This window comes from Camarhynchus parvulus, chromosome 3 (assembly GCF_901933205.1).
Source record: "Camarhynchus parvulus chromosome 3, STF_HiC, whole genome shotgun sequence".
Taxonomy (NCBI): Eukaryota; Metazoa; Chordata; class Aves; order Passeriformes; family Thraupidae; genus Camarhynchus; species Camarhynchus parvulus.
In genome coordinates, this window is record NC_044573.1 from 21,537,289 (window position 1) to 21,562,866 (window position 25,578).

At 43.0% G+C, this 25,578-nt stretch overlaps 1 protein-coding gene across 1 annotated transcript; it reads right to left on the reverse strand.

Moving 5' to 3' along the window:
• Positions 1-8,974: 8,974 nt before the first annotated feature.
• On the reverse strand, positions 8,975-24,549 carry FLVCR1 (feline leukemia virus subgroup C cellular receptor 1). The gene is made up of 10 exons (XM_030946217.1): positions 23,857-24,549; positions 20,725-20,869; positions 20,048-20,188; positions 19,674-19,741; positions 19,328-19,431; positions 18,097-18,207; positions 16,953-17,058; positions 16,625-16,736; positions 16,048-16,115; positions 8,975-14,665 (listed from the first exon to the last, which is right to left on the reverse strand). The coding sequence occupies exons 1-10, from the start codon at positions 24,490-24,492 to the stop codon at positions 14,603-14,605; spliced, it is 1,554 nt and encodes a 517-aa protein (XP_030802077.1). The 5' UTR covers positions 24,493-24,549; the 3' UTR covers positions 8,975-14,602.
• Positions 24,550-25,578: the final 1,029 nt, after the last annotated feature.

A 25,578-nucleotide genomic window follows, 5' to 3' on the forward strand; every position in this document is an offset into this window, starting at 1 on the left:
CCAGACAGGAATAAATTTCTGCGGTGCCCTAATCAGCTTCCCAAGGCTCTCAGGAGACAGGAGTGCATGATGAGTTGCTAATCACTCTCCGCAGGAGCCGATGTCTCTGTGAGTCCTAGCAGTAATCCTCCCTGCTGTCCCCTGGCCACATGGCATGCCAGAATCTCACCAGGAGCTTTAACAGAAGGGAGGACAGGGAAAAGCTGTTCCATCAGCTAAAGCAAATCAAGGGCTTCAGCTTACATGGCTTGCCCAGTGTCAGCTTTCAACCCAGTGTAGAAACCCCCAAGCTGAATGTGGGGGCTCCGTGTGTAGATGGCAACACAATCCGGGGAAAGGGGTAAAGGTCAGGGTGGATTTAGAGCTGCTGTGAAGTCTTCACCCTCTCCACTATGTCCTGCATTTCCCTAATCATCAAGCAAACGCTGCAGTTGGAGGGAAAATGTGCATCCATGCTGGGCAGAGATGATACACACACACACACACACACCCACACCCTGCTGGGTTTGGAAGCAGGATCCCAGGGAAAGCACTGTCTCTCCTTCTGGAGCGCAGATGATGCTGAACATCAGCAAGATGTGAGAGCACCAAGAGGAGCTCCCAATGGGAGATGATGAAACACAGAGACCCAGAGAGGCTGCAGATAGCTGCAGACACAGAGGAGAGGGCTCTCAAGGAGCCAGGGGAGGCTCAGACAAGACATTGCAAGGAAAGGAAGGCCAAGAAAGTCTGTGAGTTCACTGGAGCAGAGCCAGGGGAAAAACTGAAAATCCTTCAGACCTGTATGTTAGAACTAATGGGACAGTGCAGGTGGTGGCATCCATGTGTGAGCAGCTGAGGGGCACACTGCATGTGACAGAGCCTGGAGTGCTGGGATTACACAGCAGAATGTCACCCTCAAGGATGCTGATACACAAGTTGGCAGTCACGTATATCCCAGAGCCTTACTCCCTGTTGGAACAGGCAACCATGTTGAGGCTGTCACAGCCTTGCTCAGTGCTGCTTCACTGCCCAGAGCAGCCAGGAAGCTTCAGATCATGTTTTCCTACACCCACCCACTTGTTAGCCACCCTGGGAGGGTGAAGATTAGAGTGATGCTACATGCTTTGCAGTTCAAAGCCTCCTGCATCCACCATGTCAGGGAATGCTCCATGCCAGAGGGAAGGACTCTCCCTGGCCAGACAGGTCAGGGGCTGGCAAGGTTTGGATACCACAGCTCTGTTCACAGCAGTCTGCAGCATCCAGACCACTTCCAATCAGGACTGAAAGAAAGAAAATTCTTACCAGCTCCTCCCTGATGCTCAGGTGGAAGAGTGACAAGTTGAACTCCCAGAGGTCAGTCAGTGTGTCCAAGGCCAGCTGTGGGCTGGACAGGCAGGGCAGAAGTTAGCTGGGGTCCTGGAGCTAAAGGCAACTTCAAAGCAACAGCCTAAGGAAATAAAAGTAGAGTCCCTAAGTCCCTACAACCAAGGAAAAGTCTTAATAACCCTCTCACCAGCTACAAATGAGGTGTAAAAATAGAATAATGCTGCTTTGGATTAGCCAAAGCTCTGCCTGGTATTAGCTATGAACAGATATTCAAGATGAGTAAAAGCAGGATGGGATATGCATCATGCCCCCAGCTTTCACCTCATGGGGCCACTTAATTTTGATACGATGACTCTGGGCAGAGTTGCCTTCCTCCCTGCTCTGTTTGCAGGTCTTCCTCCTACACCAGGTTCCTGCCCAGCCTCTGTCCCGGTGTGCCAGACCTGTTTGACTTTGAAATTCAGTCACTTTGTATGGATGTACCTTTCTAAAGCTAGCTCTAAATAACACTACCATCTACAGTCTTGCTCCTAGTGCACAGCTCATTGCTACCACAGCTGCTTTCTGGGTCAAAGGAACTAATTTGATCATAGAATCATCATGTAAGAGGGTTTTAACCTTCATTATTTCCAATTGCAGACTCATTTAAATGCAGCATTCAAAAGGCCCTGCAGTGCAATTACACAACCAAGTGCAGGAAACTTAATAGCTCTTAATTTGCACCATGGCAGCAAGGTGATATCAGCATTGGCACTTTTTCCAAGCAGGCTTCTTCTCCAAAGTGCCACCCCCACACCCCCACAAGGAGTCCCACTATCCTCTTCCTCTGAGATCAAACAGCAGTGAATTCAGCCCGGCCACACAGCAAACCCTCACTGCCCTGTGATACTGAGCAGAGGAAGTTCATTCATGTATTTATTTGGACTTGTCTGGGAAAGCACTTCCTCTATTACCCATTGTTTCCAAACAGCCCTTCTCATGCAAGGAGCCAGCAGGAGAAGGCTTTCCTGGGCAGCAGCTCCAGCCCGGCCTGGCCTCAGGAGAGGGAGCTACAGCCAGGCTGGGGAGGGATGACTGGTGTCATTTGCTGTCTCATGGCCTGCAAGGTCTCACCTCTGCTTTGCTGCTTGGAAATTCGGTGGTTTTCTGCTCTGCAGATCTTTTGCCAGCACAGCTACAGCCTTTTCAAGATGTTTGTAAGGCCTTGTCCAGACTCTGCTATCAACAAACTTTGTAATGTGAAAATACTTCTCACTGTGAACAGGAATGCCACTCTGTGCTACCAGGGCCACAAGGAGGCAGAAGTGAAACAAGACCAGCAGCAGCACTGCAGGAAAGGATGGGCTGGCCAGCAGATTGCCCTTGCCCCTTCCCTGCCTGGCCAGCCCCAGCTCTGCAACCTTGGAGCTCTCCAAGCCAGGCCATGTGGCAATTCCCCGGGTCTCAGTCCACAGCAGACCCTTCTCAGAGCCACAGCCACGGCACACAGGTGCATTTGCTTTGATGCCTCTGCAGGCAGAGGGCAGCTGCTCCAGCAGCCCAGCCAGCAGGGGCAGGAGACACGTTTTGTTCTAACCCTCCTACTGTGAAAAATGCGTATTTTATGATTGGCTTTTCACATGAATACTATATGTGTTATGTTAGAAAGTTATGCTGTATTAATTTTTTTAGTAGTGTGTTAAATATAGTTTCAGGTTCTAAAAAAATCTTAAAATAGAAACTATTCTATATAAGATACTTTTTTAAAAGAAAGAACTCGCAGCGAGATAGCAGCCACAGGACACCTAAATCTTTCAAAGAAAGAGAATTTGTTGCCCCATTATCAGAAGAAACAAACTATTTCCTGCCTCATTCAGCCCTGAAGACACGGTCGGGATTAAGAGGAAGAAGTTGACACTGACCAGACAGAATCCTGTGTTTGAATGGAATTTATGCATCATGTATGAAGTGTATGAATATGCAACAGGCTATTGTTTTTAAGGGTTAATCCTCTGTTAACGGGTGTCCTTTTTCAGGTTCGTGCTGCCCAGAAAAATGTACCCAGACATCCATAACTCTTTGTTTCTATTGTCTCGTATTGTCCTAATCCAAATTGTCCAAATTGTTATTACTCGAACTCTATTATAACTGCTATTTTTATAACCATTTTATTATTATTAAACTTTTAAAATTAGAAAAACAAAAACAAGTGATTGGCGTTTTTCACACTAGGAACAGAAGTTTTCCTTTGTGCGAGAAGGGAGTTCAAATATGCTGCCATCCAAGGCAGTGCTGGGAAGCAAAAGCTTGTTTATCTTTTCCTCCTTCCTTCCATCAGATGGCAACAGGACAGATCTGGACCTGGGCTGTTTCCCAGCTCAGTAAAAGTGGACAATAACGCTGTACCAGTATCAGTTACTGGTGGAGCAGGAAATGTGCCCAGCACCTCCAGCTGGCAGCACTCAGTGCAAAAGCCTGAAGCCTGGATACCTTCCCAGTGAGAGGAGAGAGTCTGATGTCCTTACAAACAATATCATGGGTGAAGATGTGGGTGTTAACATCTCTGAAATGGGGCTCAATGTCTCTACTAACTGGGCAGCAGGTTCCTTGCAGAGCCCAGACATCTTGGCTCCTGTAACAAACTCAGTCCACAAGCCTGAGTTTCTGAACTTTGGGGTAAAATAGTAGGTTCAAGGGGGGAATATGTGGTAGGCATTTAGGGAAGGCTGTACCTTCCTAGTGCCTCAGCCAATCGGGAAAGGAAGAGAGAAACATGCAGTCGAGAGTTCAGGATAAAAGGAGGCTGCACCCTCCAAAACCTCGGGAGAGAAAATTTGTGGGCTTCTACTCTGGTGTACTCTCCCTTTTTGTGAGTAAAGTTGCAGGACTCCTCTGTCTCCTTTTTGGACATAAACCTCTGGTGCTTGTGGATTTTCCTGACACCAGCTTGGGCACACTGTTCTGCTAAAGTCAAGCCAAGTGACCTTAATGGCTTTTTCTGCATTTAGCAGCCAGCAGAGCAGATGCAGGCCAGAATGGTTAATCCTACAGGGGTGCTTCAGCTTTGCAGAGGGCAGCAGAAAAACACAGGTCAAGAAAGTTTGCCTGCTTTAAGTAAATTGCATTATTGCAATGCAAATATTGGCCCATTTCCTGAAAAGACCATAGTGACCTCATTTGATCCTTTGAAAGGAATATAAAATTTGTTTGTTTGGGACTTTTTTTCTAAATTGAACATTATGCTGGAATGGGATTTTTTTAGTGATGAAATGAAAGGTCAGACTGTGGTAAGGATATAACCATGGCAATATGGGAATGGCTGTTGGTACAAGTTTGCAGGAGCAATTTGAGTAACCAGTAAGAACAACTTTCTGTACTCATAGAATTTCCCTGTGATCACTGGGAAAATAAATATCTAAAGCAGACTTTAAAAAAAAAGCAAGCTATAAAAGAAACGTCTGAGGGTGTGCTTCCTTGGAGCTTTTCCCAAGGTAGCCCTTTCTGAGAACTCTTAAGCCACTGTTTATTTTGCAATCATCTAGCAGAAAAAGCAGCCATCAGCTGCCTTGGCTGCACCAATGAAGAACTTCAGCAGCATGTTTTGATTTCTGCCTGAGCAAGTCCAGAATCTCCTGCAATAATTCTAATGCAACAAATCATTCCAGTGTTTATTTTAGATGGGACTAGATGGACACCAGTTGTTCTCAGACTAGTCCAACAGGCAAGTTTTTCTTTCATTAAAAAAGATTTTTAAAAGCATTTAAAAAAAATCTAAGTGTTATGAAAAGCCTATAAATTAGACCTTCCCCAAAACTGGTTTGCAAATTTTCACTTTCCACTCCCCATTGCAGGTCAGCAGGTCCTGGCAACCTGACTGAGCCTTTGCTGACAGTGAAATAACCTTTTCCATACTTCTTACAGTCACCTCACTCTGGTGTACAACTGATGGCATCAGATGCAGGTGAAACTGTTGTTCCAGAATGGTACAACATCAGCATCCCAATTAGCCTGCCTTACTCCTGTCTTGTTCCAAAATCTCAGTCTCAAACATTGCAGTAGCTTGGGAAAATAATTACATCAATACAGTTTGCTCTGAAGGTCTTACTTGACATCATATCACATGATTTGTTCTCTGCAGCAAGCTCTGCTTACAAAAACAAGAAAACACTAATGTAACCTTCAATGAATATTGGCTTTTTTTTTTTTACTAATTACTTCTTTAACATTTAGTCAGAGGGTAAACTACCCAGAACAATCACTTTGTTTTTCCCCCCAGGGGAGCTGCATAATAAAAATACAGGCAGTAAAGAACAGCGGTATCTGAAAAAAATCTGCTCCCTAGAAATGAGATTTCTTTTCAGCAATCATCAGCACCCACAGACCTTGTCACAAAGGAGCTGCCAGTGGTGTCACCAGAGGTGAGAGTCAGGACTTACCTCCACTGCCAAGTGAGCACTGAGTCATCCCTGCCTTCCTGGAGAGAGGAATGCACTGCAATAAACCCCTGTCTGCTTGAGGTTAGAAGCACAGTTGTTGTTGCTGATCAGAAATAAATTAAGCAGTCTAGCAGTGCTATGGGATAACCTGTGCCCTCTAGGAATAGTGTGGTGCTGGTTAGGAAACACTGACCAAATATCGTCCTTATTATTAAAGTTCCTCAAATGCATTTCTTTCCAGGAAGAAAGAAAAGCAGACTGGAAAAGTTATTAAACCTAGCAATAGAATGTGTCACAAGCCCAAACACCAAAAGCCTTTGAATTGAGATGCTGTGTGAAACCTGCAAAGAGAAATGTGTGATTTACTGCTCTCAATGCCATGGTGCTGCAAGGTGTCATGACAACACTGATGATTTAATCAAACAATTTTTGATCTGAAGCATCGCTTCAAGCATCCCTGGGAGACAGTGCTCTGCAGATTGAGTTCCCCTTTCCAGAGAATGATTGAAGAGTAATCAAAATGCTGCAGAAGCACCTGAAGGTGACAGTAAAATTCAAATATCACAGTCATTTTAAAAATAAAGCTCTTTAAGGAAATACAGTAATCTGGAGCAAAATTACTTTTTTTCAGCCCTCTTCATTATTTGCCAGACATGAATGATTATAATCTTCAGAGCAAACTGAAGCCTACAGAGCACCTTCTGGCTTTGGAATCAAACCCAGGAATGCTGTGTAATCACACAAGCTGTGGACTTGGAGGAGACTCCCTAATGCTCTCAGTGCATGCAAACATTTCAACCCTCATGAGATTCTCGCATTCAGAGCAGATGAAATAAGTCAGAGAAGAATCACACTGACCATGGGGCATTCTGTTCCCCAAAAGCTGGGGGATCTCTGTATCTCCCATGGTGACAGGCTGGCTTGGACAATTTTGTCAAGCTTCCGAGCCTTTGAGGCCTTCTCTACCCTTTTGAAGCTTCAGTGGGGCAGTGAGAAGATGAGAAATCGTGGTATTTCTAGGCTTTAGGCAGTAGCCTGCAAGTGATTTTTTTTTTAGCATTCAGGCCCAAAGAAAATTCAGTTGTTCATTGTGAGCAGAAGATAACACAAATTCAAGTCCCCTGGAGCCAGTTAATGATCATTAACTCAAGGGGTTAACCCAAGGGGTGAGTCATTCTCATCCCTGTGGGACAGTGTCTCTTCATTCCACACAGGATGTACATTCTGTCTAATGCCTGCAGGGTTGTTCAGAACCAGCTGATGAATTATTCTGAGAAAATCAAGTTGCCTTCCAATATTTAGTGGAGAAAATGCCATGCACAGCCTTGAAAGCTGCACTGTTATATTTTAACTTATTTTTCTCTTGGCAGCAAGCTGGACAATTTGATTTATAAAAGAATAACTGATTCTGCAGTCAGCTGCAGTCTCTCTATTACCTTAACCAAACTAGTGATCAACATCTAAAAAGCCTTAGGACTGCCCCATTCTGAAAAAAGAAAATGGGAACTTTCTGGTTCAGCCTAATGCAGGCTAGAAAAGTTTCTGAAGCCTTCAATACTTCCCCAGGATTTTTCCATCTGCATGGATTTTGTAGCTTTTGTAGAATCTTGTGCCTGCTTCTGGAAACTCGTAACACAAGGCCACAATACTGACAATGCCCTTTAGATACTATTTACTGCCTTTTTAACGGTCTAAGCACTGTTACAAGCAGAAGCAGTTTACTGAGGAAACACTGAAAATTAGCATCCTAGAGGCTGAATTTTGATCCCTGACATTAAGCAGATATTAGCCCCTTACTCACAAATATATAATTACTCACAAATCAGTAATTATGCCTAACCATTGCCAATACTTAGCCTTTGTGATATATCTGCTGAAGTGCTTTCTACAAAGTTCAGGATATTATTGTTTTGTTTTCTGAAAAGTTGTTGTTTAATAGAGCTGTAAATATTGATATAGTGCATGGTCAGATAGGGTTAGTTCATTGTGAAGCACAGACAGAAGGAAATCCAGCAGACTTCTAAGAAACCTTTCCAGTCCAGGAAGCAGCTGGACTGTTAGGCATCTGCCTATTTTATCCATACACAAACCACATCACTTTCTGGAAGGGGTAATAATTGTTAGCTTTGGATCACAGAGCCTCCTCCCAGCTATAAAAATAATTATCTGACTAATGATTGTCAGGATGGCTTCACATTTCCCATTTACCTGATGAGGTTTCTAGTGTTTTCTTTGAAGCACGGAGAATCTAACCAGAAAAAAAGAAATAAAACAACCCACCCCAAAACTCCAACGCCAAAGAAACTTTGGACAATAATGACTTTTTGGGATTGTTACTTCCTAGCTGTGGGAATGTCTAAATTACAGTGCTAATGGGATATTGCCTGCAGCTTTCATAGGGGTACCATAAGAGGAATGTGACCTTGTGGTCCTGGTTGTAAAACGAAGAATGCACCTGAAAGTTCAACCCAGTGTTGAACTGCATTGCTTTGTGACACAAGGCTTGTGCTTGCTGTGCTCTGCAGCACCTGCAGCCTCCTTCTGTGAAGCATCTCCTATACCAAAATAGCTGAGAGAGAATCCCAGCTTTCTGGAGAAGTGAGATAAAAAAAATGAAACCTTTTCTTACCATGACTCCACATACTTTGAAGCAGGTTCCTCAAATTTGCCTGGCTCACACCTGGGCTAAATGCCTGAGGGTAGGTGACAGAGTCCTTGCAGAGTGCTCACAAGGGTTCTGCAGTGCTCCCACTGAAGACACCTCTGATTTTAGCCATAACTAAATGTAATGTCTCACTTCTATCCTGTCTCAGAAGTTATCCTACCCTCTCCCCCCAGATACTCTCTGAGCAACCAAGTGCTTTATTAAAATAATCTCTGCACTACCCTCAAGAAGCTGCCTTTGGAGCGCTCTGCTTTAGGGGTTAACTTGTCCTTTCATCTCCTCACAGATCTTTTCCAAAGCCAAGGAGAAATCTCTGTGCTAGAGTAGTACAACTCGACTATCAATGCTAGTGCTTGAATTCTATGCCCCAAGAAAATGTCTCTGGTTGCCAATACTCTTGTGTAAAATAAATTTCTATACCCTGCATGTATTCTGCATGTACATGTATGTGTATTAATGACACAGTAAGTCATACACTTACACATTTTCCTACATTAAAAGGCAGATTCTAAGGAAAAAAATAATCACTTCTAGATTAGCAGCTGTATTACCAGCTGTCAAAAATGCTACTCTTGGCTCCAATCAATTTAGGCATCCTACACTTTATTAGTAACATAGAATGGTAAGGAATGATGGCATCCACATATACACATACATACAGTATGGCAATCAGAGAATATTCATTAAGAACTTTGCATTTTCTCTTGAAATAAAGAATTGGACATTAACAAAACCAAAATATTACAGTAAAACACATTTGTTATCTTCATGAGCAGAACAAAGGCATGAGCACTAAATAACATGGGTCTTACACAGAAATACATTTCTCTTAGGAAATTTTTTTGCTTAATTCATTCTAGTTCCTGCATTAACATCACTTCTCCCTCTTCACAGAATTCAGACCAAATGGTGGGGCTGGGGCAATCACTCATTATTGTGTACAATGACAGCTTGTGCTCCATGAAACAGCAATAGCCTGTAACACTTGAGGAGGTGGTACATACATGTATTGAAAGACAGCAACTGTAAAGGTCACACACTCCCATTCACACAGAAAAACTAGTGAGTTCACAAAATGGAAAAGGAAAACAAATATTTACAGCTTAACCAAATTTCACTTGGTGGTAGATGCACAAGGTAGTACAAATATTTCTCTAAAAAACATTTTTTTCATTAGGCAACATGGGCTGCCAGCTCTAATTACACACTCCACTGATTGCCTCTGAAACAACAGACTGCCTTGAACAAAAGAGATAACCAAGAGAATGAAGTTAGAAAAGCCTTATTGATGCCTTAAGTTTTAGCTTTCATATTTTCCAGATTCTGTACTGCATTAGTGTGTAACTGTGAAGTTCATATGAAGTGTTAGCAAATTCTCTTCACAGTTTAGTTTGACAAAACAATCCTTTTCCAGACTGAGAACCAAGGACACCATTGCAGCTTTGGGCCCAAAACAGATAACTGAGGAGAGCAATCTGGGAGGATGGGACTTCATAACCTGAAGCTGTAATTGGACAATTAACCCCAAAATGTAAATGGACCAAAACATAAAAGTGTGAAAACATGTGACCCGTCACCCATCTTGGGTGTAGCCCTGGCCAGGCTCTTGTGCTGCCCAAGGTGTTTCCTTTGAAGCCCTTTTTAACAAATACCTACTTTATTCCTTTTACACTGTCTAGCCTCTGTTCTAGGTAGCCTCTCAAGGCATCACTATTAATCTGAAATGATTCATATGTATTGTTGCTACTTCTTCCCTTGTTCTTTCTTCCTCATAAGCCATGGGCATTTACACACAGAAAGAGATGTTACTAAAGACAAGCACCCATCTACAAATACTTGTTCTGAGGGACTTACCTACCAGCAATTCCACAGTCCATCCTACAGGTCTGGTATTTTCACACCCAGCCAATAAAATAAGGGGTTTAAGGCCATGGCAGGAATCCTAAATAAAAATGTGTCAATGTTCTCTGAGTCTCTTCCACTGAAATTACCAAAAGTTTAACGTGGCTGGGAAGAAACACTAAGGTAAGAACTAATATTAATGCTAATCTCCAAACTTTGTGAAAGTTATCAATTGAATTAGCTGAAAGTTATCAATTGCACAACCTGCTGGGCTCCTGGGACCTTGGGGACAGTCCCCTTGTTTATGCTCCCCACTGTGTGTGCTCTCTTGCATCCTCCAGAGCTCTCCTGAAACACTCAGAAAAAAAGCAAATTGAAAAGCAAAAGCTGATGCACAGGACTGGGATGCCTGTTCTCACTTGGTTTCCTACACCATTCTCTCCTAGCTGATGTGCAATTCCATTCATGATACTTTTTTTTAGCAGCTAGGATTTTTAGCCCCCAGCTCTACTCTTGCTGGGGGGCTGAGCCAGGATCTGAAGGCTAAGAGTCAGAACCCCTATTTGCAATTCCAAATGCATGTGGAATTTCAAGGCTAAGAAGGTTGCATGGAGAACTCATAGCAACCTTCCAGTATCTGAAGAGAGACTACAGGGAAGTGGGAGGGACTCTGCCAGGAATTGTAGTGATAGGACAAGCATAAATGGGTACAAACAGAAAGAGAGGGAATTTAATTTAAGTATCAGGAATAAATTTTTTACTGTGAGGATGGTAAGGCACTGGAACAGGCTGCCCAGGCAGGTTGTGAGCACCCCAACCCTGGCAGTGTCCAAGGCCAGGTTGGATAGAGCCTTGAGCAGCCTGGTCTAGTGGGAGGTGTCCCTGCCCATGGCAGGTGTGTTGGGACCAGATGGTCTTTAGGGTCTCTACCAACCTCTTAACATTCTGGGATTCTATGTTTGATTGAGTGCATGTTTTCTGCTAAAACCCAAAAATTTAAAATTAAAAGCAAAAACCACAAAGTCTCAACTACTCCAAATTTATTTCTGCCATGATCTAGAACCTCAATTTCTTGACAGATGATAAGATTATTGCATAGAAAATACTGATTTGCTCTTTATCCTGCTGCTGAGCCTTTCATTTAAATACTTTATCATTGCCTGAAAATAGCTCATAGGTTTCCAACTTTCAAGCTCCTTTTAGAAGGGAAATATTAAATCCAGGATGCAATTAAGCCTTCATTATTAGGAATATTTTCTTTTCAGGGACCCAGCAGGGTTTCCAGCCAGCCAAAATCTTCTTTCAACCTTTTCAGAAGGTAGCCAAGTAATTTGGCAGAAGATAAAAAATACAAAGAGCCAGAACTAGAATATTTTTTCAATAATCAGCTGAACATAACTAAAGAAACTGGAAACTAGCAGTGAAGAAAGGAATTGAAAAAATAAATTTTAAGAATGGAACAAAAATACTCAATCTTTTCTTTTGAACAGTGTATACTGAACAGGTCAGCAACCATCCTGGATACTGGCAAAGACTTTCTACTGGACATTTGAAAACAATTCCCCAAAACTAGAAAAATATTATCTTGTTAAGATTTTGCAACACCAAAAGTCAAAGTAACCATGCATGGGCCATGAACATAAATATTTTCTGTATCTTGATGAAAAGCATATATATATTTTGGCACACGTTATTATCATTTTCCAAAGGGAAAAGCCACCCACATATGCCACAAGGCAGAAACTTTCACTTTTCTCCCTCAGGCTGAAAACCTGTACATCCCTTGGTGGGGCAGCTTCAATGTAAATGAATAATGAAAGCATCTCTTTGATGCTATAATGTAAGCATCTCTACTTTCACTTCATTTATGTCTTTCGTGACATAATGAAAGCATCTCTCCTTTCACTCCTATACCCTTGCCTGCCATTTGAATAGCCAAGAGTGACTTTTCCTATATTCAGGTACTTCAGTAGTGGACTCTTCTAGAGTTCACCTCCCCAGAAGCAGCAAGGCCTGGCCATTTTCTCTTTAGCACTGGACCTGGCAAAGAGACATGAACCCTTTTTGGCAAGCTAAGTGTTCCAAGCATGCTTAGCTTATTCTGATAGGTCTTGCCCTGTCTGAAGCATTTATTATACAAAATGTTTAAATCAAGATCATCACATTTAGAGGCTAAGCTTTGAAAGATAAGCTTTCAGGGCCCTTTTTATACAAAAGGATTTTCCTGACTCTACAGTGAAATAAGAAAAAGAAAAGCTTTTAATTATATTTATTGTACTTAGAGACTATCCTGGAGTTTGTTGTTTAGCCCCAGCCATCCACCAAGCCCCAGGCAGCCCCTTGCTCACTCCCTTCCCCAGCCGTGGGATTGAGGATGGAATCAGAAGGGTAAAAGCTGGAAAACTCATGGGATGAGATAAAGTCAGCTTAATAGGGAAAGCAGAAGCCACACACACAAGCAAAGAAAAACAAGGAATTAATTTACTGCTTCCCATGGGCAGGCATGAGGGAGGTGCTCAGGGAGGATCCCAGGTGCTCAGCCATCCCCATCAAGTGCAATGGCTGTTTGGGAAGAAAACACCATGACCCCAAACATCCCTCCCTTCCTCCTTCTGCCCCCAGTGTATACACTGCACATGATATCACATGGTCTGGAGTATCCCTTTGGTCAGTTGGGGTCACCTGTCCTGGCTGTGTCTCCTCCCAACCTCCCAGGCACTCCCAACTTCCTCACCTTTTCTGACACATGAAAAGCAGAAAAGGCCTTGGCTCCGTGTGAGCCCTGCTCAGCAAGGATGAAACATCTCTGTATTATCAGCCCTGTGTTCAGCACAAACCCAAAACACAGCCCCATGCCAGCCACTGTGAAGAAAATTAACTATCCCAGCACAGAGTTAAATAATTCCCCATCCCCAACTGTAACAACCCATGGAAAACTTGGAGCAGGATTGCACCTTCTGGATGGCACTGCAACTGTGGGAACTCAGAGACACAGCATCACTGATGCCACTGAACTTGCAGGCTCACTTTACTTTGCTGAGCTAGAAATGAAATATTTCCAAAAAGTCCACTGACCCAGGTCTGAGTTTCCCAGCAATAGTATTACTGTAGTGCTATCAGTTCTGTGGGTGTGTAGATAGAGCACAAGGTAAAGGACAAAATTTTCAAAAGCACTGCACTGAAAAACCCCCATCCCAAATACAGATAAATGAAGTAACAAAAAGTTACTGTTAATAATGTCTGCTCATTTTGCAGCTAAAATGGTATAAAAGAAAATATTTGATCAGAAATAATGAAAATATCCCTATTTTCTTTTCAGTCATCCTTACAGCTTTTAACTAACTGCAAAAGACATGATTTAAGTTACACAAGCACAGGAATTTCACATGAGACAAGTGATACAATTCATAAAAAGGACAGAACACGTTTTCTGATACTCCACAAATATTCAGAGGTTTAACACACAAAATGGAATTTCTTCAGCAGCACTGATTAAACTCAAGATGAGGCAGGGATCTTCTTTACAAAGTAAAGGCACTGGCTCCTTGTAAACATGTACTCGTCTCTCTTTAAATGAGAAAGCACTCAAAATATTCCGTGGAGGAAACTTGTGTGGTAGTGTTCCATTGCTTATAAATATTCATAACAGAGATATCAAAGGCCTTTGTCCTCCTTTTTACTGTATTTAATAAGAAATGTTTTTTCTCCAATTTATCTAGTGAGAAACCTTTTAAATCTCCCCAGAAATGCTACAATGAAGCTATAGCAAAAACAGTGTTTTCTCTTATCTGCCTTTTGATAGCTATAAAGAAGTTTCAAGGCAAAAGAAATGTCAGATGCCAGTATGAAACACACACGTCATCTCTTGTTCTCAGTATTGTGCTATCACTTTTCCATAAGGAATCATTGGCTTATATTCAAATACAGATACATTTAAAATAAAAAATGAACTTGTGAACATCTTCCTGCTGTTCATTTACCTACACTTTGACTTTTCAAATGCACCAGCAAGACTGAACAAGAAAAGAAGATTAGATACTTCTGATCATGACAACTGTAGTTCAAGACTCCTGATTTTTTTCAAGTATGCATCCTGAATGCACATCTCCCTCCTGTGGAGAGCGTTCACACAGTTCTTTACTAATCAAACTGCAAGACTTGAAAATGTTAAAATAAATATTCCATACAAAGGTGAATTCTTTGCATCTTGAGCAAAATGAACTGAGCATCTTCATAGCTTCCAGTACACAACTACCACCAATATCAACAAACACATGTCACTACTCATACACACAAATCCAGTGATTACACTAGCTCATATCATTCCATAGCTAACCAAACTTGTGCATTTCTGAGTCATCTTCCTTCAGCTTCATAAAGCTGACTGAATCTTTAATGTAGTGCTTTCAGGTTCTACAGGACTGTCAACTGGTACCTGAAGAGGAAGATGAAAAAGTAAAAACACAACAGGAATTAGGCTGTTATTCAACAAAATTATTCTCAAACTCAGTATTATTGGGTAATTATTAGGTTAGGCTCCAAAAGTTTGTGTAGTTAATTAGCCCAATTAAGCAAATTATATGAAACCCTATTTTCTTTTCTTTTTGTAATAGACGAAGAGAGTCCAAACATAGAATTTAGTTCCTTGGTATAATTCTAAAGTATCTATTTACTGCTTATAAGTATCTGTCACATGAAGATTAACTTCCCTTTTTTTTCTCTGTTACATTTAACCACAGTAGATTCTTGATCAAGGTCCAGTATCAAAGTGATACTGAGTATTATTAACACAGCCAGGTCTCAATCATGCATGGCAACATCAGGGCAAGGACTGCAGCTTTTCTTACACCGTGGCTAATATGAATGAAGCGGGGTGACTATCTAGGCTAATTAACGAGGTGATAATGGAAAGCAGACAAGTGATGAACAGCCCCAACCCTGACTGGGAAACGCACAGGAGGCCACACTGAGCACCCGCAGCTGCCAGCAGGTTTCACGTTCAAGTTAGCTCAGACAGCACCAGCTCAAAGTTCCTGAACCTCATACAGACACTAACAGTGTGCAGTTGGTCACACACAGATGATCAAAAGCTGCTGGGCATGCAAGACACCTACACAAAAATAAGTATGGCAGAGGATCTTGCGAAGTCTGACTCCAAAAAACTGTCTCATATCTTGATCCAAGCAATGGAAAACCCACAGCATTGAAAAACTTTTCACTGAGAGCTTTATTTCTACTAGTAACTGTAGTAGTTTGGAAAACTGCTGAAACATAGAGCCTTATCATCATCAGAAAATGCTAGGCTCAGTCTTCCTTTCAATTGAGAGTGTCAGCAGAAGAACAAACCCGGCTCTTTATGCAGCACTGCACAGAAACTCCAGCATGGTTTCTGTTTATCAGACACTGACTTCACCTGAAGAGACTGCAGGTATTTTAAATAAAATACATAGTCTACAGGATGGCCTCACAACCCAATAAACAAAAAGGCTTCACAATTTACAATGCTCCCCTGCTATTATGAAGAAGCAAGATTCAAGCAATAAAATAAGATTATCAGCCACTTAAAATTCAAATACTAAAAAAATTCAAAAATTAAAAAAAATTCTGAGAGTAGAAGTTTTTTCAGGTTTTTTCATGGGAGTTAAGGAGAAAAACAGATATGTGAGAGCAGCATCCCATGTGGCTCTGTTGTTCAAAACCAACATGGAACCAGTCATAAGACTTGGTCAAGTACTCTTTTGCAGCTGATATTGTTCTGCCAGTAGAAGTCAAGCATTCAAGTAGGTAATACAATCATGGAAAAGAGTCACCACTTACAGCTTTAACGTCCAAGTTCATAATCCCTGAATTCACATTGTGTCTTCGCAAATCTGATTTTATTAAGGCTGAGAAAAGAAGGAAAAAGGAAAGCTGGTTGACACCTTTGCAGTGACATGTAATTCAAGGGAAATGTTTGCAGGGTGCAAGCACACAGAAGCTGCTTTCAGCACATTTTCAAAATACCCCTATTTTTTCTTTGCAATTTGAAGTCACTGACAATTTGGACTTGCTCCTCACAAAGCAGGCAATGACAATAAAATCTTTTAAACCACAAGCACTTAAAGAAAAGCTTGATAGTTCAGCACTTTCAGCACATTTGTGAGTCAACATGTATAAACACTGGCACAGTTCCAGAGTGCATCAGCAATTTCTTGCATTTGAAAAACTGCAAACTGCCTCCATTTGTGCATTTATTTCTAATTCTCACCCTACTCTGGAGATGGACATCTGTCTCAAATTCAAGACACGTCTCAAGAAATGGGGGTCAAATGGCTGTCCATATATTAGCAATATCATCCTAAAAACACCTATGTTTTTACATTAAAGAGAAGCCATTACTTGCACTTGTAATTACCTGTTAAAATAATGCCCACAAAAATCCAAGCACAAAGAAAGATGTTTCCTGCACGAGGACTGTAGTCTGTTGTGAGCTTTCCTTGAACAAGTGTAAAGATAATTCCGAATATCTATAAACAAACAAGTAACGTCATCAGGATCATACAGAAAAGAGTCATCATTTTATCATTAAAAGTTCCAAGTCACATCTTATAAAAATCAAGTTTTAAAAAACTAGGACTATAGCAACAAAAAGAGACTTAGCTAAGCCTAAGAAAACCTTCCTAGACTTGAGCATAGTGGCCTTCCTGAACATTACTGCACTTGAAGAAATAAAATGCTGTAACCTGTGCTGATGCATTAAGGAGACCTGAGGAAGTGCCTTCAGACTCTGGATATGTAATTTCCACAGCAAATTCAAATCCAAGTGGAAGATAGCCAGTCATGAAGAACCTGTTGAAGAGGACAGTAAGAGGATGACAGGTGTGACTTTCATCTGTTACTACAGCTAAGAAAACCTAACATACAAACATGGTGGTATGAATTAACTGGTATTCTGAATTGTCATGTGTTCATGACTTAACAGCATTCAGAAATTCCAAATAATAGTGACTGCTTCATTCCCTCAGCATGATCCAAGAATTTTAGCCACACATCTTTTTAGGGCAAAGCTGCTAAAACATGTTTGTCCTATTTCCCATAACCACCATACATACGAAATAACCTTTGCAAAGGAGTCTGCAAGCCACTCCATACAACTGAAGCCAATTACTTTCATATGAAAGCCATGCACAGACATCATCATTTGATCAGCCCAAATATCCATGCTGGAGGACAAAAGGAGACCATGAGTAGGGAGTGAGGCTGTACACTTGAACACCTGCTGGAAGCTGCTATGGAAGAAGCTGAGGGGATCGATGAATGATGGGAAGAGAAAAAGCTTAAAATGCAGCTGAGGTTGGTTGACTGGCTTTTAAACTGAAACTCTTAAGACATTTCTGGTTTCATCTTGACTTCTCTGTCTGAATACAGCAACATTCCCCCAGCACCTCCTGAGGCTTTTAGATTGGGTGTCTATGAGCACAGCAAACAAAGCAATCAGCATGTTGCTTGGGCTGTCAAAGTATAATTAATGAAAATGCAGAGAAGCCAGTCTTCCTAGATCTGCTCAGTCAAACTCTGATCACCTACACACTGGTCAAGAGAAAGCTTCAGCTTTACTGCAGACAGCAGTATTTGAATTGGAACCAAAGAAACTGATCACATAGGGACCTCTCTTAGGTCCATGAAACGGTAAATGAAATTTACTGAAAAGTGAGTTACTTTAGCCTTATTCTGATGTAACAGAAGAAGAAACCCTATCTGTACTGTGAGCTAAAGGCACAGGCTGAGATCATGGTGACAGAATACACAGAATTATCTAGGTAAAACATTTAAATATGTTTCAGAAGAGAAATGCAGTAAGTCTTGTAGTGCTCTTTAACTGCTCACCCAAGCACTCCTCCAGTCACGAACACCACTATAAGGTATCCGAGGTCCAGGGTGAAGGTAAATACCAGCAACCCAATGAAAGAGAGAATGTAAACAATCAAAGTAGTTTGCCTGCAACCCAACAATAACAACAAAAAATTAACATTGTTCATAGAAGGCCATAGCACATTGCTGAAGCATGGAAGGATAACATGAACATTACATAAGCCATTCTAAAGCTATAAAATTTGCTTCATGTAATTCTGCCTCAAACTTAGCATGCAGTGAGCACATATCCATTCCTGAACCCTTCATTGTCTTGGTTATCTGGCTGGTTCACTCCAGGCTAAGGACACTGACTCAAACTCTCAAAGAATGGACAACCACAGCACATACTACTACCTTAAGACTATTTTAGTCCTCTGCTATGCTGTACCTCTTGGTCATTCTGCAGTGCTGCCCATTATACAAATACATCAACACAGGAGCAGCTGAGTCCAACACTATTAGCAATAAAAGTCAGCCTACAAGAGGCAAGTCAAACAAATCTCATTACAGTGTTTTATTTATTTTCAATCTGGAAGAAGGGATGTCTTCCAAATTCTTAAAGCACATATTTGTATGCCAAAACACATGCAGAAACGAAGCCAATCTACAGCATTAACATCCATTAGGCTTGTAGAGGCACATAATGTACTAAGAGTCACAGGGGAGAACTATTCCATCACAAACAGTGCTCCAGGGCAGTGCTCGCTCCTGGATGACAGATCCAGGAGCTCCTACCCCAGAAGAGAGCTCTGCTCCATGGTCATCCCCTCAATTAAAGCAAACGTTACACTTACTAATAGGATCAGGAGTGGCATAAAAAAATTGAGAATCTATCAGCTGGCCATTTTACAAAACAATGCAGGGCAGCCTTTGAGACTTTATGCTTTCCTAGGAGAAGAAGTCCACTGGGCCACCTGGCCACTGTATGTAGGACCTGCAGTGCTTTCCTTACACTCCTGAAGAGACAGGAGTAGGTGACAAATCCCTTTGCATTGTGCTCCCTCGTTTCTTTTGGCCAATAACCAGTGAGAGTCTCAAGCTTTCCCTGTAGCTGCAGAAACTTCTCTCCATCAAGGCCACTAAAAGATCAGGGACCAACTGCATTTCATCAGCAGATCATTTCAGCCCTTATGTTGGAGTATTTTCCTAATGCAATTGCACCACTCTCCTACCCCTAACCCCACACATGCCTACCCACACTTACTTGTATGTTTTAGTGTAATCCAGCCACAAACCACAAATAATCGAACCCACCATTCCTGCCACCACCAGTGTCAAGCCAATTCTCCCAGCGTTCACTTCTTCTCCCTTTCAACAAATATTTATATGGTGCTCATTAATAATTGCTTCCATTCAGAGTCAAGTTCAGACCTCTTGGCAGTCACAAGTGCAAGCAAACATTCCTATGACTCCCACAGCTGTATGGCACAAGAAACTGTACAGAGGTATAAAAGAAACCAAATGTCTGAGCACACATAGCACCTACAAAATAAATATCACCTCTGCAAATGTACAGTGAAAAAGAGAAAGATAAGATCCAAGAAACTTACCTCATAATGAGTTACTATCATCTGGTTTAATAATGTGGAGACAGAGTAAAATGCCCCAGTCATTATACCTGCAGTACCAAGAAAAAAGCTTCAGTCATTCCAGGTGCAGCCATGCTGATTTGTTACCCTAAAGAATTCATCTTCTGACATTTAAGACTCACAGCACAAAACCTTTTATGTACCAGGTAAAATCTCTTCACTGGACCTACAAGCAATATTTTGCATCCTTACAGATTTTCCAGCATTGGCACCTGAGTAAATAAAAAATTTGACACTCCCTGCCCCATAAAAAAAGCCCCCACAATTAAAATTCTACATGCTTCTGGCCCACATTTGAACCTTTTTACAGACTACAAGCAGATAGAACCACTTACCATAACTGATTAGCAAAAGTATAAATGGAATATTTCTGAACAAGTTAATAATGGACTGCTTGTAGGAGTAATCCTCAGGAGGTTTGGTTTGCAGGACTGCTTGAGAGTGACTGGGAGGGTATTTGGGCTTTTCTTCAAACACTGGGGGAAAAAAAAGAAGGAACAATTTCATCTCTACCAAACTAATGTGTGGGTTTTTTGGGGGTTTTTTTCTTGGAAGTGTTTCAGCTTGATGAATTTCAGGAGAGTGACTTGTAGTTTTAACAACTCCATGAAAAACATAAATTCTAGATTTTCTCATGGAAGAATTGAGTCACAGTCACAAAGGATGTGTTATCTGGTCACATCTGATTGCTACCAAAATATGGTCAGACTTCGTCTGCAATATGTCAGGACCTTTGTATACAAATTGTAAGGTTAACAGAGTGAATTCACATTATATCATAAGTCCTTGCAGCGAAGAAACTGAGAGAACTAAATGTTCTGAAAGAAATCACCCCATGTGAGGCACAACAGAGAGTGAAATGGATGTTGCTTAACCCTGGCACGACAGGTAAGTGAACACAAACTGGAAACATTGTGACCTCAACTAGGTTGAGCAGTCTGCTGCTTTAAAGTGAGACATTGTAAACATCCTCTGTAGCCAGCACATAAATCCCAGTAATTTAAACACTTACCAACTCCTGCTAAGAAGAACAGAAGTGTGGACACTATCGCTGTTCCATAGAACATGATGCTGATGTTGTGTGCCATAAGATCAATATCATTTGGTGTATTTGGGACCAGAACAGGTGGCAGCAGGAAGCCAATTGCAGTACCAAGCTGGAAAGCAAGGACAAAAAAAACCCAAAATCATTTCCCTCTGAACATACAAATCAACAGAAGTGAAAAGTCTTTGCAGGTAGAATTCAGAATTGTTATAATAGTAAGCACTGATAAAACTTTAGTATCACACTTCTGAGCCACTTGCTCTCAATGTTGTTTTACAACCTGATCTTCCATAACTCAGGTTTAACCTTCCCACTTCTCCATTGAACTACAATACCACACCTAGTGTATATATGTACAGTACACATAGTGCTTGTACAAGAATCTTCATACATATACAAGAACCTTTCACAGGAAGTGAAAACACCACGCATGAACATAATTTTTTATCAGTCATCCTGCAACTGAAGGACTACAGATGACACAAGATTCCAGCTACCCTTGTAGAAATGTTCTTCTTTGATGTCATGCTCCTGCCACTACAGTAAAGCCTGACTGCAAGGCTCACCGAAGAACAGACAGAGCAGAGAAAAGGAATATTCTTATTAAGACCAAACTCAACAATTATTGCTAAGGAAATAAATAAAAATCACAGAATGAAGTAGTATTTGTGTGTGGAGTAAATTCCAACATAACAACTGATTTTGCATTAAAGAGACATAAAACAGGAACTGAAATTTTGGGTATATATATAAGGCATTTTAAAACATGAAGGAACAAGTCCTGAACTATTCTCCAATTTCCTTCTTCTGCTCCCCAAAACTTAGCAGCTTTTTAAAGTGTTGGAACATTTATTTTAGGTAAAATTAAATTTAAGAAGAGCACCAAAGACTGTTATGGTAGCAAGTCCAACAATCAGAAAGCACACTACATTAGAGCCACTGTGCTTACAAAACACCCTTTGTGCATACCCTGATGAGGGTTTTGCTACCTTTTTTCCCCAGGCCATCATATTGACACAGTATCCAGTGGTCCCAGGAAGAATTTGTCTCCGTTTGTCCTCACTCTTCAGTATATGAACCCTACAAACACGAACTGAGCACACAGCTACTTTTTTCTTTAGGTATATTTTTTCCTCCCCCAAGAGGAGCCAGTGCAGTACCCACAGTGTTCCAACAAAGCCGAGTGATACCATTTTCCATCATTTACATCTAGAGAGGTTAAGGCCAGAACAAAGTGTTCCAATGAGTTTGGCATTCCTCATTTAAGATGGTAAATACTTGTGGAGATCTGGCACTCCAAACAAGCCTTGGCAGGTACATCCTGCATTCCCAGTGATTTGTGTTCCAGCTGCAAACGATCAGCATCCCAAAGAAGTGAGATCTAAATTTTGATAACTGCTCTGTTCCTCCCCTGCCTGCTGTCCCTGCCAGCCCTGTAGCTCTGAAGTTTCACCCAGTCTGAAGCAGTGTGATAAGCAATCTGATAAGCAATTGATGACCAGCAGCTGGGTGGGTTATAGCAACCTGCTCTATGACACAGTTCAGGTTGTGCAATTGCCCAGTACAGTGAGCGGCGTTCTGTTACACAGTTCACGTTGTGCAGTTATCAGGACAGGGAGACCCAGCAGGAATGTGTATGCAGAAGGGAACTGCAGTGGGATACACAGACTTTACTTCTAAATTCCAAGTGCCTAAATTCTTGCTACTTTTTCAATCTAGCTATTGAGAGTTTTCAGGTTTTTTTTTTTTTTTAAGGAAGTAAAACACGAGAATAGAGAAATTCTGTTGTTCTATTGACACATTTCAGCAGGCACACTGAGATCAGTCCTAGCTTCTGGAGGGGAATACACTCCAGAAATATCCACGGCTTACTTTGTTCGCATCCTGATCCTGTTTCCCTTGTCCATCCTTCTCGTGGTTCCCATCCACACAATCCCTGCTCTCCCATTCCTGTCCTGCACCACTCCAACCCCACACCTCAGCATCCCAGTGAAGCATCAGTTTCGGGCTCCAAGCTGGATACTTGACACTCTACTGCAGAACTGAAATCCCGGTAACTCCTTGCTACTGGGAGGAGTGGTGCATGTCAGAAAGAGAGGAAATTTAGCTGCCAAGGAAACATTTAACCTCATACCAGGATACAGATCCAAAATTTTTGCCTCACTGCTGAAACAACCAACAATTTCTGAAATCTTCAGTCCAAAAGAGACAGTTAACTTGTCCACTGGAAACCTTTAATGCAAAAAAAAATGTTTTGGAAGAACTGTGAACAGCCAGGTATCAGCTAATGGGGAATCAGCTAGGTTTAGGTACACCCTCACTGTAAATATGTAAAATGAATGCCACTGCTGTCATAATCCAAAGTGCGCAAACATAAAATCATTAGACTCACATGATAAAAAAAAAAATCCCCCATTATCTTAACCAAACTCTACCTATGACCTCAGCTTGCATCAGTGATGCTGATTTGAATCTTAGCCATTTTTTTGCCACAAGAGAAAAAAGAAAAAAAAAAGCCGGGACAGTGGCAAGAGGTGAGAATTAGGCTGAAGGAGGAAAAAGTATCATACCTGCACCTGTGCTTTCAGATGCACCTGTTCCAGCTTTCTGAAACTGGCCAGGACCAGGGAGCTTGAGGAAATCCATGATTCAGTTATCAGCTCCCAACAGTGATGTGAACTATCACAGCGTTACACAAACCTTCAGGAGTCACCAGGGTATTGACTACTGGCACCTGGCAATTAGAGGCCATATTTTAAAAAGCAGAAACCAATATATGCTGTCGCTGGGGCTCTTCATGAAAGTTCACGTAGTTCAACCGGGGCTGGATTCAGTCAAATGAATCCAAGCGCCAAAATGCAAGAGAAAGAGGAAGTGGAGCAGGACCACTTGTGAAAAGGCTCTCTCTCGGCTGCTGTACTGGCGGCAGCTGCTGGAAGCGTGGGAGCTGCACATGGCCCGGGCAGCCCCGCTTCCTCACCCGGCCGCTCTCCCAGCACCGCATCCTGCAGGAAGCCTTCTCCCGCTTAAGCACCACGTTAAGCCGAACTCCAAGGAAGCCCACTTCTCCAAGCCCCCCTCGCTCCCCTGCGGCCCTACCTGGTTGCCCAGCACAGCCACGGCGCAGGCGGTGGAGACCTCGGTGGGGCCGAACCAGACGGAGGCGATGCGGGAGGGCAGCCCCAGGATGAAGACCTGGGCCACGGCGCACACGGCCTGGGCGGCCAGCGTGAGCGGGTAGCGCTGCGGGGCCAGGCTGCCGCACTTGAGCCAGGCGCCCAGCGCGTTGAGCCCCGCGCCCAGCAGCGCCGTGAGCCGCAGCCCGCGGGCATCCAGCAGCCAGGTGGCCGGCAGGATCAGCGGCACGTAGGCCACCATGTACACCATGGACAGCCAGTCGATCTGCGTGAAGGAGACGCCGTAGAAGCCGGCGAAGACGTTGCTGAGGATGCTGTACTGGATCCACTGGAAGGCGTTCACCAGCGAGTAGCAACTAAACACGGCCAGCACCGCCAGCCGCCGCCGCGACAGCCGCGTCTCCAGCCGCGCCTCCCGCCGCTCGCCGCCCGCCGCCAGCATCTCCTCGGCCTCCGGGGCCGCCGGGGCCGCTCGCTGCCCGCCGCCCGCCGCCTCCTTGCCAGGCAGGAAGCCATTGCAGCGCTGCTGCTGCAGCGGCGCCGCCGGCACCTCCCCGCTCTCCCCCTCCGCCTCCTCCTCGCCGCCGTCCTCCACCATCTCGGCCGTCTCCGCACCCAGCTTCCCCGGCGGCGGGCACAGCCCCGCTCTGCCTGCCAAGGTCACCTGGCCCCGGCTTCGCTCGCCGCCCCGCCCCGGGGCCGGGCCAGAACCGTGCCCGGCGGGCGGAGCGGGAGGCGGCCCCAGGGAGGGCGGGACCGGCCGGGACCGGCAGCGCTGCCCAGGGCGTGGGGGGCTCCGGGGGCAGGGACTGCAGTCCGGGCTGCTGGGAAGTGCTGGGAGCGTGTGCATGTAGGTATATACATGATTAGATAGATAGCTAGATAGATAGCTAGCTAGAGTGCTAGCTAGCTAGCTAGCTAGATAGATAGATAGATATAGATGATAGAGAGATAGAGAGAGAGATACAGAGATTAGATACAGAGATATAGTTGTTTTGTTCACACCTCTGCTCCCGTTTTCTTTGTCCATCTTTCTCGTGGTTCCTTATCTGCACAATCCCTGCACTCCTGCTCCTGTCCTGCTCCGCTTCAATCCCCACATCCCAATATCTGAGTGCTGACTGCTGTGTACACACAGACAGAGACTCACACTTCTTTAAGTCTTTTAAACCGAAGTTACAAAGGCTGTGTGACTTTAGCTGGCTGCATGAGAATGATGGGGTGATAGTAGATGTCACTCTGATTTTTTAAGGTTTTCTAAGCCTTCTGATGTTTATATTCTTGTAGCAAACTTTCTCGCACACTTTCTGTAAATAACTTATTGCTTTGCATTGTTTTATGGAGGAAGAGAAATTTGATAGACTATTAGTTTGTCCAGTGTCATCAGAGAGGTGGCACTTCCACCCTCCAATCCACTGTCACTTTTGGAAAACTATCATATATAAATCTTATATATGATATATATAAAAATGTTGGAGTCAGAAAATTAACTTCCCTTTTCTTCACCTTGAGAGCAGCAGTGTGTGTGCTCATGTTGTTTCGTGTGCTACAGTGACAAGTAATGATATGAGTAATCCCCACAACACCTCCAAGGAAGGAGCAGCATCACCTCCTTCCTGTAACCTTCTCGGTGGCTGGTGTGCTGGCCCAGGCCAGGCTGGGTGGGCACAGCCTGCTGCTTTGT